Source organism: Protomyctophum bolini (assembly GCF_963924005.1).
Source record: "Protomyctophum bolini genome assembly, chromosome: 17".
Classification (NCBI taxonomy): Eukaryota; Metazoa; Chordata; class Actinopteri; order Myctophiformes; family Myctophidae; genus Protomyctophum; species Protomyctophum bolini.
The window spans coordinates 41,717,966-41,732,375 of record NC_137878.1 but is presented as its reverse complement, the minus strand read 5'-3'; the positions used below and the strand labels follow the sequence as shown (position 1 = coordinate 41,732,375).

Genomic DNA, 14,410 nt, shown 5'->3' with positions numbered 1-14,410 from the left:
CACTGCGCAAAAATCATGGAATATACGGATGTATTAAAGGAAACTCCCGTTAAACTTTTCAAACAAACTCCCGTAAACTCCCGAATTGTATATACCATCACACCTGTATATTACCGTCACCGTGTATTAACGGTCTATGCTGCTAAACTTGAGGTTTACGGGCAGAATACAGTGCCCATAAATTGTCCGTTAACTCCTCTTTCCACGCAGTGACAGCAGGTACACCAATAATGTCTGGGCTGTGTTTGTACATCTAGTGGTGCTCAAACTGTTTTAGTCAGAATGATTTGACCACCGCGGACCCCCCTCTGACAATATGTTGTCCAAAATCCCCCCCCCCCCCCCCCCCTCCTCCCCATGAAGCAAAGATTTGAGTTATAAATAATTATATATTCAAAGATTTGCTAATTAATGTTCACGATTTTTCCAAACAAAGAAAATAGCAGATCTAACGCGTTATACGAGCTTGTAGATTTGCTCTTTTTTTTTCAACAGCTACACAATAAACCCAAGAAGCGTTTAGGTTATAAAGGTTATATATAAACACTTATTTGTGTCATTCGTGTCACATGTTCCAGGGATTTACAGTGTTTTAAAATAATGGCCAAAGTGGGTGAGGTGACACAGATGCGTTCCGGGGGATGAATTAAGACGACAGGTGCGCATTAATTAAGAACAATTAAGACCATGAGGATCCGACGCACTGAAAACTCCCGCACTGCATGTCTTCAGATGCACTTCAAAAGGCTTGAATGTATAAAAAATCACTTCACGGCTGATTTACTATTAAAGCTTTTCAACTGCGTTTTGAAGGCAATCAATGGAAATTATAGCCGATCTACAAGCTCACAACAATTAACCAACACCATGCAAACGTTGGTCAGACAACAGTCTTGTCAAAACTCGACTATTGTAACTCCCTCCTTAGTCCTTACTGGCCTATACCAGCATGTGCACTTAAGCCTCTCCAGCTGATCCAAAATGCCGCAGCTCGCTTGGTCTTCAACCAGCCAAAATTCTCACATGTCTCCCCCCTGCTCCGCTCCCTCCACTGGCTCCCGGTCGCTGCCCGCAAAGAATACAAAACTCTGATGCTGGCATTCAAAGCAACCAAAGGCACGGCTCCCCCATATCTTACAAGTATGATTGAACCCTATACAAACCCTCCCGCGCACTCAGATCAGCCAACGCAGGGAAGCTGGAAGTACCCTCACTAAAAAACGCCGGTGCTCTTGCTTAATGTATAAATCGCTCTGGATTAAGAGCGTCTGCTAAATGCCTAAATTGTAAATTGTAAATTTTAATTGTGAGCTTGTAGATCAGATCGACCGTTTTCTAATGTGTTTTTCTTCTTCTCGTGGTTAATATATACGCAGTTAAGTGGTTCAGTGATTAAGAAGTTAAAACTCTCATTTAGACCAAGTAGAGTCTGAATGAATGGATGGACGGAATCCACTTTAAAACAAACAAATAATACAATATAAACTCAGTGACGTGGAATAACGTTTTGTCAGTAATACTAATACTTTATATGCTTTTAATTGTAGCCTATAGTATTAATTGGATGAAGTTGAATGAAATTACAAAACAATCTATCTATCTATCTATCTAATCAGCATGCAGCGCACGTTCTGTGCTTGACATTGCGGGCTTGGCGCGGTGCCAGATCAGAGCACTTTGCCCACTCAGACACTCAGACAGCAGCTTGATGAATGAACGGTTGTAAATGTTATTCTCCATAGAGGAGACGTCTATACTAGCGTAGAGGATACTAAATACAGCTCTTAGATAGGCCACCCGTCCTGGCTATACGTTCTATAATGTTCCCCTTAGATAGGCCACCTGTCCTGGAGGCATGGCTATACGTTCTAAATGTCATCAGATGGTGGTTCCGTGGCTCAAATGGGTCTGAGAGGCTAAATGTCATCAGACGGTGGTTCCGTGGCTCAGATGGGTCTGAGAGGCTAAATGTCATCAGATGGTGGTTCCGTGGCTCAAATGGGTCTGAGAGGCTAAATGTCATCAGACGGTGGTTCCGTGGCTCAGATGGGTCTGAGAGGCTAAATGTCATCAGATGGTGGTTCCGTGGCTCAAATGGGTCTGAGAGGCTAAATGTCATCAGATGGTGGTTCCGTGGCTCAAATGGGTCTGAGAGGCTAAATGTCATCAGACGGTGGTTCCGTGGCTCAGATGGGTCTGAGAGGCTAAATGTCATCAGATGGTGGTTCCGTGGCTCAAATGGGTCTGAGAGGCTAAATGTCATCAGATGGTGGTTCCGTGGCTCAAATGGGTCTGAGAGGCTAAATGTCATCAGATGGTGGTTCCGTAGCTCAAATGCAGAATAAATAATGGTCCTATATTTGCCCGAGTCATTCATCAGTGAGATAGATAGATAGATAGATAGATAGATAGATAGATAGATAGATAGATAGAGATAGATAGTCTTCATATATATTATACAGCCTGCGTCACTCTGTCTGCACGGAGATATAAATAGTTGATGGGAGAATTATGCGGGAGATTACATGTCGACTGATACTTCTTTAGACTGATGGTAATGAACTTAGAAGCACACACCAGGTTGAAACAGCACCCATCCAGTGAAACAGCCACCCAGTCAAACAGCCACCCAGTCAAACAGCCACCCAGTCAAACAGCCACCCAGTCAAACAGCCACCCAGTCAAACAGCCACCCAGTCAAACAGCCACCCAGTCAAACAGCCACCCAGTCAAACAGCCACCCAGTCAAACACCCACCCAGTAAAACAGCCACCCAGTCAAACAGCCACCCAGTCAAACAGCCACCCAGTCAAACAGCCACCCAGTCAAACAGCCACCCAGTCAAACAGCCACCCAGTCAAACAGCCACCCGGTCAAACACGCACCCAGTCAAACAGCCACCCAGTCAAACAGCCACCCAGTCAAACAGCCACCCGGTCAAACACGCACCCAGTCAAACAGCCACCCAGTCAAACAGCCACCCAGTCAAACAGCCACCCAGTCAAACAGCCACCCAGTCAAACACCCACCCAGTCAAACACCCACCCAGTCAAACAGCCACCCGGTCAAACACTCACCCAGTCAAACAGCCACCCAGTCAAACACCCACCCAGTCAAATAATCAGTGTAAATGTAGCCACCTGTAGCCTGACTCTGACAGAGAGCAGTATATGTTGTTTCAAATTGAAGGGTTCATTTGGTCCATTTTTGGACCTGCAAAAGAAAAATCTCTTTAAACCTGCCAAGCCCCGATGGTGAAACCTTTTACCATTTCAACAATGTCTTGCTCTTTGCTTCTCTTGCTTGACAGAGAGAGAGAGAGAGAGAGAGAGAGAGAGACACACACACAGAGAGAGAGAGAGAGAGAGAGAGAGAGAGAGAGAGAGAGAGAGAGAGAGAGACAGAGACAGAGAGAGACACACACAGAGAGAGACACACAGAGAGAGAGAGACACACACACAGAGAGAGAGAGAGACAGAGAGAGTATTAGTATTATATAGTTATTGTCTGTCTTAGTAAAAAGCCAAAGCCTACGTCACAACAAGTGTATAATTCATTAGGGTTTGATCTGGGACTGTGTGTTTTTGTGAGATTGCGTCGCTGTCCATGGTGCTGAAACGGCTCTATCCATTCATTCTGTGGACACTGATGTGTCGCTGTCCAAGGTGCTGATTCCATCCATCCATTCATTCTGTGTGGACACTGATGTGTTGCTGTCCAAGGTGCTGATTCCATCCATCCATTCATTCTGTGGACACTGACGTGTCGCTGTCCAAGGTGCTGATTCCATCCATCCATTCATTCTGTGGACACTGACGTGTCGCTGTCCAAGGTGCTGATTCCGTTCCATCCATTCAATCTGTGTGGACACTGATGTGTCGCTGTCCAAGGTGCTGATTCCGTTCCATCCATTCATTCTGTGTGGACACTGATGTGTCGCTGTCCAAGGTGCTGAAACGGCTCCATCCATTCATTCTGTGTGGACACTGATGTGTCGCTGTCCAAGGTGCTGAAACGGCTCCATCCATTCATTCTGTGGACACTGATGTGTCGCTGTCCAAGGTGCTGAAACGGCTCCATCCATTCATTCTGTGGACACTGATGTGTCGCTGTCCAAGGTGCTGATTCTGTTCCATCCATTCATTCTGTGTGGACACTGATGTGTCGCTGTCCAAGGTGCTGATTCCATCCATTCATTCTGTGTGGACACTGACGTGTCGCTGTCCAAGGTGCTGAAACGGCTCCATCCATTCATTCTGTGTGGACACTGATGTGTCGCTGTCCAAGGTGCTGATTCTGTTCCATCCATTCATTCTGTGGACACTGACGTGTCGCTGTCCAAGGTGCCTCTCCTATATCCTGATATGGTGTACATTTCTGTCCTGATACAAACATTAAAGGCCAACGACACTGAATGGAGAAAATACGTCATAATAGTGTCGACATGTTACGTCGTGATGATGTACCATGATGACAGCGCCCCTCACTTCACACAGGTGTGATTTTTATTTGGAGAAAAAAAAATACCTCAAAATTGTACATAATAAGTACAGTATGTGGTTACTTTACACACCATACTGCTGTGTTCTGCTCCAGGACGGGTGGCCTACCTCCGACACACTGACAGTATATAGTATTAATGTGAGTGTGTTTTCTGCTCCAGGACGGGTGGCCTGCCTCCGACACACTGACAGTATAGTATTAATGTGAGTGTGTTTTCTGCTCCAGGACGGGTGGCCTGCCTCCGACACACTGACAGTATATAGTATTAATGTGAGTGTGTTTTCTGCTCCAGGACGGGTGGCCTGCCACCGACACACTGACAGTATATAGTATTAATGTGAGTGTGTGTTCTGCTCCAGGACGGGTGGCCTGCCACCGACACACTGACAGTATATAGTATTAATGTGAGTGTGTTTTCTGCTCCAGGACGGGTGGCCTGCCACCGACACACTGACAGTATAGTATTAATGTGAGTGTGTTTTCTGCTCCAGGACGGGTGGCCTGCCACCGACACACTGACAGTATATAGTATTAATGTGAGTGTGTGTTCTGCTCCAGGACGGGTGGCCTGCCTCCGATACACTGACAGTATATAGTATTAATGTGAGTGTGTGTTCTGCTCCAGGACGGGTGGCCTACCTCCGACACACTGACAGTATATAGTATTAATGTGAGTGTGTTTTCTGCTCCAGGACGGGTGGCCTGCCACCGAACCGTTGAGAGAAATCTTGCGCAGATGGACAAGGAAGCCTCGTCCTAACCAGTTCGTGGGCCTGATGGGGAAGCGCTCTCCTGGTAAAAATAAATAATAATTCATAATAATACGATAAAAAACATTCTAATAATGTATAATAAAGAGGTATTAATGCACCCCTTTCATATCAAACGGCTGCTATCTAATATCTATCTACACTAACTAAGTGCTGTATAATATTGATCTTCACTAACTGCATTTTCCCGATCTCTCTTTTTCTCACAGCAAACGCACAGATGATGACACGCAAAAGTAAGTGCTGTTGTTTGTCACTTCAAATTGATTTGTTAATTGGGGCTAATTTGGGTCATCAACATAGGGCTGCAGGGCCTGGGAAACTGACCAGTTAATTAACTTAAATGTTTAATTAACTGCCATGCTGAGTATATATGGCACAGCTGTGAGCTTGTAGATCGGCTATTTGTTTTGGAATAGAGGCTGCTGTGATTATAGCAATGTGAATTTAACGTTCTTTAAGGCAATCAGACTTTTCTGATTGGGTGTATGGGCTGTCTGTCAAGGCCAGGAAGCCCCCTGTATGAAGCGTGTTGACAGACAGAGGGTCTAAACAGCACCCTGTGTGAAGCGTGTTGACAGACAGAGGGTCTAAACAGCACCCTGTGTGAAGCGTGTTGACAGACAGAGGGTCTAAACAGCACCCTGTGTGAAGCGTGTTGACAGACAGAGGGTCTAAACAGCACCCTGTGTGAAGCGTGTTGACAGACAGAGGGTCTAAACAGCACCCTGTGTGAAGCGTGTTGACAGACAGAGGGTCTAAACAGCACCCTGTGTGAAGCGTGTTGACAGACAGAGGGTCTAAACAGCACCCTGTGTGAAGCGTGTTGACAGACAGAGGGTCTAAACAGCACCCTGTGTGAAGCGTGTTGACAGACAGAGGGTCTAAACAGCACCCTGTGTGAAGCGTGTTGACAGACAGAGGGTCTAAACAGCACCCTGTGTGAAGCGTGTTGACAGACAGAGGGTCTAAACAGCACCCTGTGTGAAGCGTGTTGACAGACAGAGGGTCTAAACAGCACCCTGTGTGAAGCGTGTTGACAGACAGAGGGTCTAAACAGCACCCTGTGTGAAGCGTGTTGACAGACAGAGGGTCTAAACAGCACCCTGTGTGAAGCGTGTTGACAGACAGAGGGTCTAAACAGCACCCTGTGTGAAGCGTGTTGACAGACAGCGGGTCTAAACAGCACCCTGTGTGAAGCGTGTTGACAGACAGAGGGTCTAAAGCACAGCAGGTTTTTAATGACATCAGACCCACTGCCTCGCAGCGTTGGAGGGACTGGAACGCTCCGTCTGCTGTGCTTTGAAGACCATTGAGTCTAATTGATCTGCACAGCGTGTGTGTGTGTGTGTGTGTGTGTGTGTGTGTGTGTGTGTGTGTGTGTGTGTGTGTGTGTGTGTGCATGGGGGGGGGGGTGGTTGGGGGGGCTCCTGAGAGACAGAGATAACACATTGTCTCATTGTCAACATAAATTACTCTCATCTCCGACTCAGTGGTGAAGTAACTAAGTACATGTACTCATAGTGACTATAAGTACTCGAGTGAAAAAAATTAAGAAAAAAAAAACCCACTCATTCTCTGTAATAACAACCTAAAACGTAAAAAATAAAGTTGTCCTTTAAAGACATGTTGTCCTTTAAGGACATGTTGTCCTTTAAGGAGACATCAGCCCCTGCCCTTTTACGCGTCTATAAAACAACTGCCCTTTTACCAGTCTGTAAAACAACTGCCCTCTCCAGACCACCAATGCAGCGTTTACTACATGGTGAAAGTAATGCTAATGCTCTCCTCTCCTCTCCTCTCCTCTCCTCTCCTCTCCTCTCCTCTCCTCTCCTCTCCTCTCCTCTCCTCTCCTCTCCCCTGAAGTCTCCTGATCTTGGAACGCAGCATTTTGCGTTGAACAAATAGAAACACATGTCATTACACCACATCTCCACTATAGCTGAGGAGTGCTGGGTTTTTCCCCCCAAAAAATAGCGACGCGTTGTGAGCTTGTAGATCTGCTATTTTCGCTATTTTTTTTTTTGGGCCAAAAGTGCTCTCTTATACGGGTTGTCAGCCCCGCCCCCTGCCTGTAAACAGAGAGGGGTCCCTGTCTCAGGGTGTCAGGGTGTCACCCCCCCCCCCGTCTCACCCCTCCCTCCATCCCTAACCAATGCTATTACCGTCCATTACTGTGATTGACAGAGAGAGGGGGGGAGGGGGAGGGGGGAGGGAGGGAGGGGGAGGGAGGGGCGCGCGTTGACGCCATCGTCCCTCCCGGCCCCAGGATTGATGCGATGATGATGATGATGTCACACGCGTGCATCCTGCCCTTGAGAGAAACATGTGTTCTTTAACCCATTCTGAGCGGGAACCCCTTTTGGTGTTTCAAGCATTATGCTATGCTTTAGCTATTGAAAAATAGCAGATCTACAAAATCGAGTGGCGCGCCACGAGCTTGTAGGTCTGCTATTTTTGAAAAATCGAAGAACGACTGACATTTTTAGAATCTGATCTCAGGTCAGAATGGGTTAATCAGACCAGTGTGTGTCCAGTGGAAACCTCGTATGAATCTGATCTCAGGTCAGAATGGGTTAAAGCACTTAGCTGCAGCTGCACGGCTGTCTAAGGGTTAATTCATTTGATTTTGATATGATTTATTTAGCACAGTATAGAAATACAAAAGGGAAAATGTATAAAATGATATAACTGTGCAGTGAAACATGGACCTTCTCTGGGTTTGGACTCTGACGACACAATGAGTATTAGAATAATAGAGTAGCAATCACTAATATTAGCAATCATTAATAATTAATAAGTAATTGTGTTGAGCGACTACGGGAGATTGATTGTATAAATAAGTCGCTGAGAGGCGATGGGACGGTCCAGGTTGTCAGACGCGCTGCGCAAACAAAAGGGATTTCGCTGGGTCCAAAACAATGCGTTTAAGGTGTTTTATTAAAGCCAGGTGCATAACTTAAACGGTGCTCAAACATAAAGCAAAGTAGTTACAGCGATCCAACGTAAGTAAAGTAAATAAAATAAAGCAAAATAAGCGGTATAAAGCGGTCAACAAAAGTGCGGCTTCCCCCCCCCCCCCCCCTCTCTCACTGTGTGTGAAGCAGGTGAACTAGGTGAGGTATTAAGTGAATCAGGTCCGCCCATATGCCCGTCAATCATCCACGTTAATCCACTCATTTCATAGACCAAACATCATTTCCAATTCATGGCTCTTACAAATTGAATTACTGCTATAGAAACCAGCTGTGTAAACTCTTTGACACGCTCGAATGTCACGGAATATAAAAGTGTAAAAATGTGAATGTTTTTCTGTTCTCTTCAGGACATAAAATCAACTCCTTCGTTGGCCTGATGGGGAAGAGAAGCCAGGAGGAGCCAGGTATGTGTTTTATTTGAAAGGATTCTTCTTTTGTTTTTCACTTCTGTTAATTTGAGTGTTCTTCAGTACTGTACTGTATACTACTGTTATTAATCAGTACTGTAGTACCACCTGGTATGGATGTCTGTCTGCAGCCCTAAAGTCACAACTGCTGCAAAAACGGAACAAATTTTGTTCAAAGATTGTTGGACAACAACTTCAGAAACTTTATACATCCACGTATGATAACAGCATCCTAAGGTTAGCAAGGAATATCACCTCTAATACTAAGCATGTGTTGTATGGAGAATATAGGTTGCTACCTTCAGGAAGGAGATATGGTGTATACCAGCATACAATAAGGTCAGACTAAAGAGGTCCTTTTTGTCCACCAGTCGACCTTGAGGCTTAATCAGGAGATGTAGTAGCCACAGGATAATCTAAGCGGTGGATATTGCTCATGTCTTCATGTCTTTATGTATGTAAATTGTCTTGTTCTTTGTGTTATATGTCAAATGTGTGTATGTGTTCTGCATACTTAGCTGTGTGAACTGACAATAAAGTACTGTATCAAATCATATCATCCCCATTAGCTGATGCCATGGCAGTCAGCCAGTCTTCCTGGGGTCGACAGACACACAACATAATAATTATGTGTGTATGTTGTGTGTTTTGTAATATTATTACAAAACACATTAAAAAAGAAAGAAAACTAAAACATGAATTGCAATAATTCAGTTAATCAATATCAGTATATATATATATATATTAAACACAGTTAAATAACATACATCGATTCTCAATTACGTATAAAACAGATTAAAATAACTTGTATATATTTAGCCTAAAGTTGTTCTTTCAACTGGTCATTCAAGTAAATAACGCTTTACCTTTTTCTTAAAGGCTGATTTATTATTTGTTAGACGGATGTCTTGTTCCAAAGATCTACAGCTCCATAAATTACTGTTTCTTTTCATCGAGTTTGTGTTTGAACTAAAGGTACAGCGATATGCCCATATATGGACCTGTAGATGGCATTACACACACGAGAATAGAATAGAATTATATTTTGATTAATTAATTAAATTTAACTCGCTTACTTTTTGCAACACGGAACGTTTCTCACGGGGAAAGTTCCAGGCGTACCGATCATAGCGGCGCACCAACCAGCAGACAACCAGAGTAATCTAGTAAGACTGGACCAAGCGTTGACTCCCACTGTAACAATGGAATGAGGAAGTGCTCATTCTATCTCAATGGGATAGTTCCAATGTTTGGAACTATAGCCCATAGCACCCCGCTTTGTCTCAATGGGATAGTTCCAATGTGTGGAACTATAGCCCATAGCACCCCGCTTTGTCTCAATGGGATAGTTCCAATGTGTGGAACTATAGCCCATAGCAGCACCCCGCTTTGTCTCAATGGGATAGTTCCAATGTTTGGAACTATAGCCCATAACAGCACCCGCTTTGTCTCAATGGGATCCGGTTCAGGATCCGGTTCGGGATCCCAGCCCTACTCTTGGGGAGGTGAACAGTTTGAATCAAGAAGTGTTCTTTGTTGTGTGTTTCTCCCGCAGATCAGTACGACTGGAGCACAATACAAGACCTGGAGAGGAAACGCTGAGTCCCCGCTGGTCCCCGCTAGCCTGGCTTGGCCAGCATCATAGCGGGGAGTCACTGAAGCTTTCTCCCCGCATATGCGGGGAGAAAGCTTCAGTGACTATAGGTCACCGCCAGTACCTGCTGGTTCCTGCTGGTTCCTGCTGGTTCCTGCTGGTCCCTGCTGGTCCCTGCTGGTTCCTGCTGCTCCCTCCTCGGATCTCGTCCGTAACGCTCACATGTCATCACCAGAACCTCGCTGCGCTGCTTTTCCTTTGCCCTCCTTCGACCTCTGACCTGTAGATGTCAGTCTGATGTAGGATCAGTGTTCTGATCACCTTGGACCTGTAGATGTTAGTCTGATGTAGGATCAGTGTTCTGTTCACCTTGTAGTGATGTAGCAGTGAGTGAGTTTACCTGTGTGTGGCCCCGTCAATACACCCAACCACACCCAACACAACCCCCTCAACCACACCCAACACAACCCCCTCAACCACACCCAACACAACCCCCTCAACCACACCCAACACAACCCCCTCAACCACACCGTTTACCTGTGTGTGGCCCCGTCATTACACCCAACCACACCCAACACAACCCCCTCAACCACACCCAACACAACCCCCTCAACCACACCGTTTACCTGTGTGTGGCTCCGTCATTCTGTCCCTTTGTCACAGCAGAGGAAAGACCCCAAGTCCTCAACTCCAACACAACCCCTTCAACCCCACCCAACACAACCACACCCAACACAAACCCCCTCAAACAGTCAACCACACCCAACACCAATCCCACACCACAATGGAATAGAATGTGTTATTTCATGTGTGCTCAAGAATGTAATTCCATGGCAGTGAAATGGTTTAGATTTTCCTCCATGGAGAATTGAGATCAGAATCACTGCATAGAGCCTCAATAACCTGTTCTGATCACTGAGAGATGGACTCTGTGTATAAATAACACATTGGGTTCAGAGACGCTGGGTTCGGTTGTTCTTCACATTCCTGTTTCAAAGTGACGCCATTGTTGGAGGAAAGATGCTGTCATGATGATGTCACTGATTAATATTAAAACTATTTTCCTTATCGAATGAATTTCTCCTTTCTTATTCTGGCGACGTTCTCACGGCAGTTTATTGTGGCCGAGGCGCAGCATTCTGGGAAACACTTTCTATGAAGCTATAGTTGCTGTGATGCATTTTAAACACTTTTAATGTGGTTATCTATTAGTAACACAATATAATTGCAGTTAAAAGCACTGAAATGGTCATGATTTATAACAATACGTTATACGTAAGCTCATTTTATAATTGATTATTAGATCTAGATAAATGCAACTCAAATGCATTTACATATATATACGTCACCCAATATAAGTGGTCATGGAGTGCTTCAACCCCATTTTTGGGGCTGGAACCCCTTTTGGTGTTTTAAGCATTATGTTATACTTTAGCTATTGAAAAATAGCAGATCTACAAGCTCATAGCTACGAGCTTGTAGAAGACACATGTTGTATGCATGTTGCAACAGTGTGAGTGAGGCCTAAAGGTCAACGAGGAGAATATTTTGAATCATCAATTATTTCTAAACACTGGAGCCATTTTTAGTTTTTGATTTCTTGTCCACATTTGGAGTTACATCATGGCATGAGGTAACAACCCAAACCTACAGAAGTGGTCTAGATGGGGAGATCCTGATTGGTCACCAGCTAAACGATGTATAGATTGGGAACCAAATGGACCCGTTATATACAAACTATGATCCTTGCAAAAACAAAGTCCATGTCTGTCCAGCAGTCATGATATATGATTATTGACCTTATAAGTCATTACAATAATGACTAGTATGATTAATTATTGCACAAATATACATCAGTGCTTGTAATTACAATTACCATTATGTTTATAATGCATTCTAGACCCGTGTTTAATATAAAGTATTAAACCAGTATAATATCTATTATCTATAGTAATGTTCAGCATACCTGGGGAATGAGAGCACTCTGGTGGATGAGAGAGGTACTACACACCACCAACACAATCACAGAGCAAAACGCATGTCAGGTCATTCTCAGATTGTTCCGGCAGCAGTTATCATGAAAACAATGATAATAATTATATAAGTCTGTGAATGTTTACACCTGGAGATGATTAGTTATGGTTTAAAATATCATGTTCCGTGTTCTGACAAAATGTGATTTAAGCTTTAAGTTCATATCGCACTAGTTTTATCCATTTTCACATGCACGCACGCACGTGCACGCGCACGCGCACGCGCACAGGCACACACACACACACACACACACACACACACACACACACACACACACACACACACACACACACACACACACACACACAAAGTCTCCTTTTGTCTGTTGAAAACTCAAACTATTTTTTTATGTTTTCTTTTGCCTCCTAGATCAGACTAAAATAGCAGATCTACAACCAAAGCGACACGTCGTGAGCTTGTAGATCGACTATAGTTAAGTCTACCGTCTGTCACTATTTTATTTTATTCTTTTAAAATAATAATAAAAAAGGAACGGTTTGGCTCGACATCGGCGACGAATATGGTTTTGTCAAGTTGAAGTAAAATTAGTTAAAACACATTTAAAATGTAGCTGTGTGACAGTTATATAGATTTATATAGACTTGGATCGATTCAAACAACACTTTATTCTGACTGATGATGATAATTACATCTGTAATTGATTATCTGTGATCATAAGGAGTAATTATTACTATTATTGATGATCATAATGATCTATCGTTATGATTGATCACAGTGTGCATTTAAATCTATCCGTTCCCATATCCCCTATCCCCTATCCGACACCACACAGCGTAGTCAGGGCGGAGTCACCACCCCCGGGGGAAGCTGTGATTTGCTCTCGTTCACTGCGATGCAATTTGCGGCATTTCCAAAACAATATTGCACAGAGTAGAGATTATTATCAAACGTATTTGCAAAATGCCATACGTTGAAAGATCTGTTGCCCCGTGGACAATAAGGCACGTTACCTCCGCAAGTTAGATATTATCGGCATAGATGTTTGTCCGTGTGTGATTAAGGATTGGAATAAGCAGCCATAGAAAAGTCTTACCCCGCGTGCTAAAACCGGATGTGACGTTTTTGGGCGTTCCTGTCTTGTGTGGTGTCAGTCCATAGCAACAGATAGAAATATGATTTATTCCTAAAATAAATAAAAACTAAAGGCCCCCGCCTCTTCTTTTTAGAACATTGTTAAAAGGATTTTAGACACTATACTAATTCAATCTAAATACATTGAATACATTAAATACATTAAATACATTGTTAAAAGGATTTTAGACACTATACTAATTCAATCTAAATACATTGAATACATTAAATACATTAAATACATTGTTAAAAGGATTTTAGACACTATACTAATTCAATCTTCAGGGGTTTTTAGAGGCGGTGAATACATTGAAAGCACAATGTTTATTTAAAATGTATTTTAAATTTATTTCTGACAATGCTAGACATTTCCATGTTTATACAAATACATACATTTGCAATGAATGAATAAAGGTTGATATTGGTAAGGCTTGCTGACCAGACAGCGTGATAAGGCTATTTTAGTTAATGACAACACGCCAGTCCACTCCAAACAGACATTAAATTATGAAGTTATAACTTATATACCAGCAGACCATGATGGTAAATATCATTTGTGTAGCTGACTTTTAAACATACTAGCAGGGAAGGAACCAGCTGAATTCTGTCTGGTCTTTTAAACATACTAGCAGGGAAGGAACCAGCTGAATTCTGTCTGGTCTTTTAAACATATTAACAGGGAAGGAACCAGCTGAAGTCTGTCTGGTCTTTTAAACATATCAACAGGGAAGGAACCAGCTGAAATCTGTCTGGTCTTTTAAACATATCAACAGGGAAGGAACCAGCTGAATTCTGTCTGGTCTTTTAAACATATCAACAGGGAAGGAACCAGCTGAATTCTGTTCTTGCATAGATGGCTAAATCGTTAGCTTACAAGCTGACTGTATATCTTCGGTTCGACGTGCCCTAACCTAATCCTAACCGTACGCATGTCTGGAGACACAGAGTGAGTCTTAACTGACCAACGCATGTCTGGAGACACAGAGTGAGTCTTAACCGACCACACATGTCTGGAGACACAGGGCGAGTCTT

General features: G+C 43.6%; 1 protein-coding gene across 1 annotated transcript in view; it reads left to right on the top strand.

The window, feature by feature from the left end:
• Positions 1-10,260, top strand: part of tac1 (tachykinin precursor 1) — a gene marked incomplete at both ends in the record, with an annotated part of 11,196 nt that extends 936 nt beyond the window's left edge. Inside the window, 3 exons of the mRNA XM_080787284.1 lie at positions 5,196-5,298; positions 8,599-8,655; positions 10,214-10,260. Of these exons, the coding sequence (XP_080643410.1) occupies positions 5,196-5,298; positions 8,599-8,655; positions 10,214-10,260 (207 nt within the window). The remainder of the gene's footprint in view (positions 1-5,195; positions 5,299-8,598; positions 8,656-10,213) is intronic.
• Positions 10,261-14,410: the final 4,150 nt, after the last annotated feature.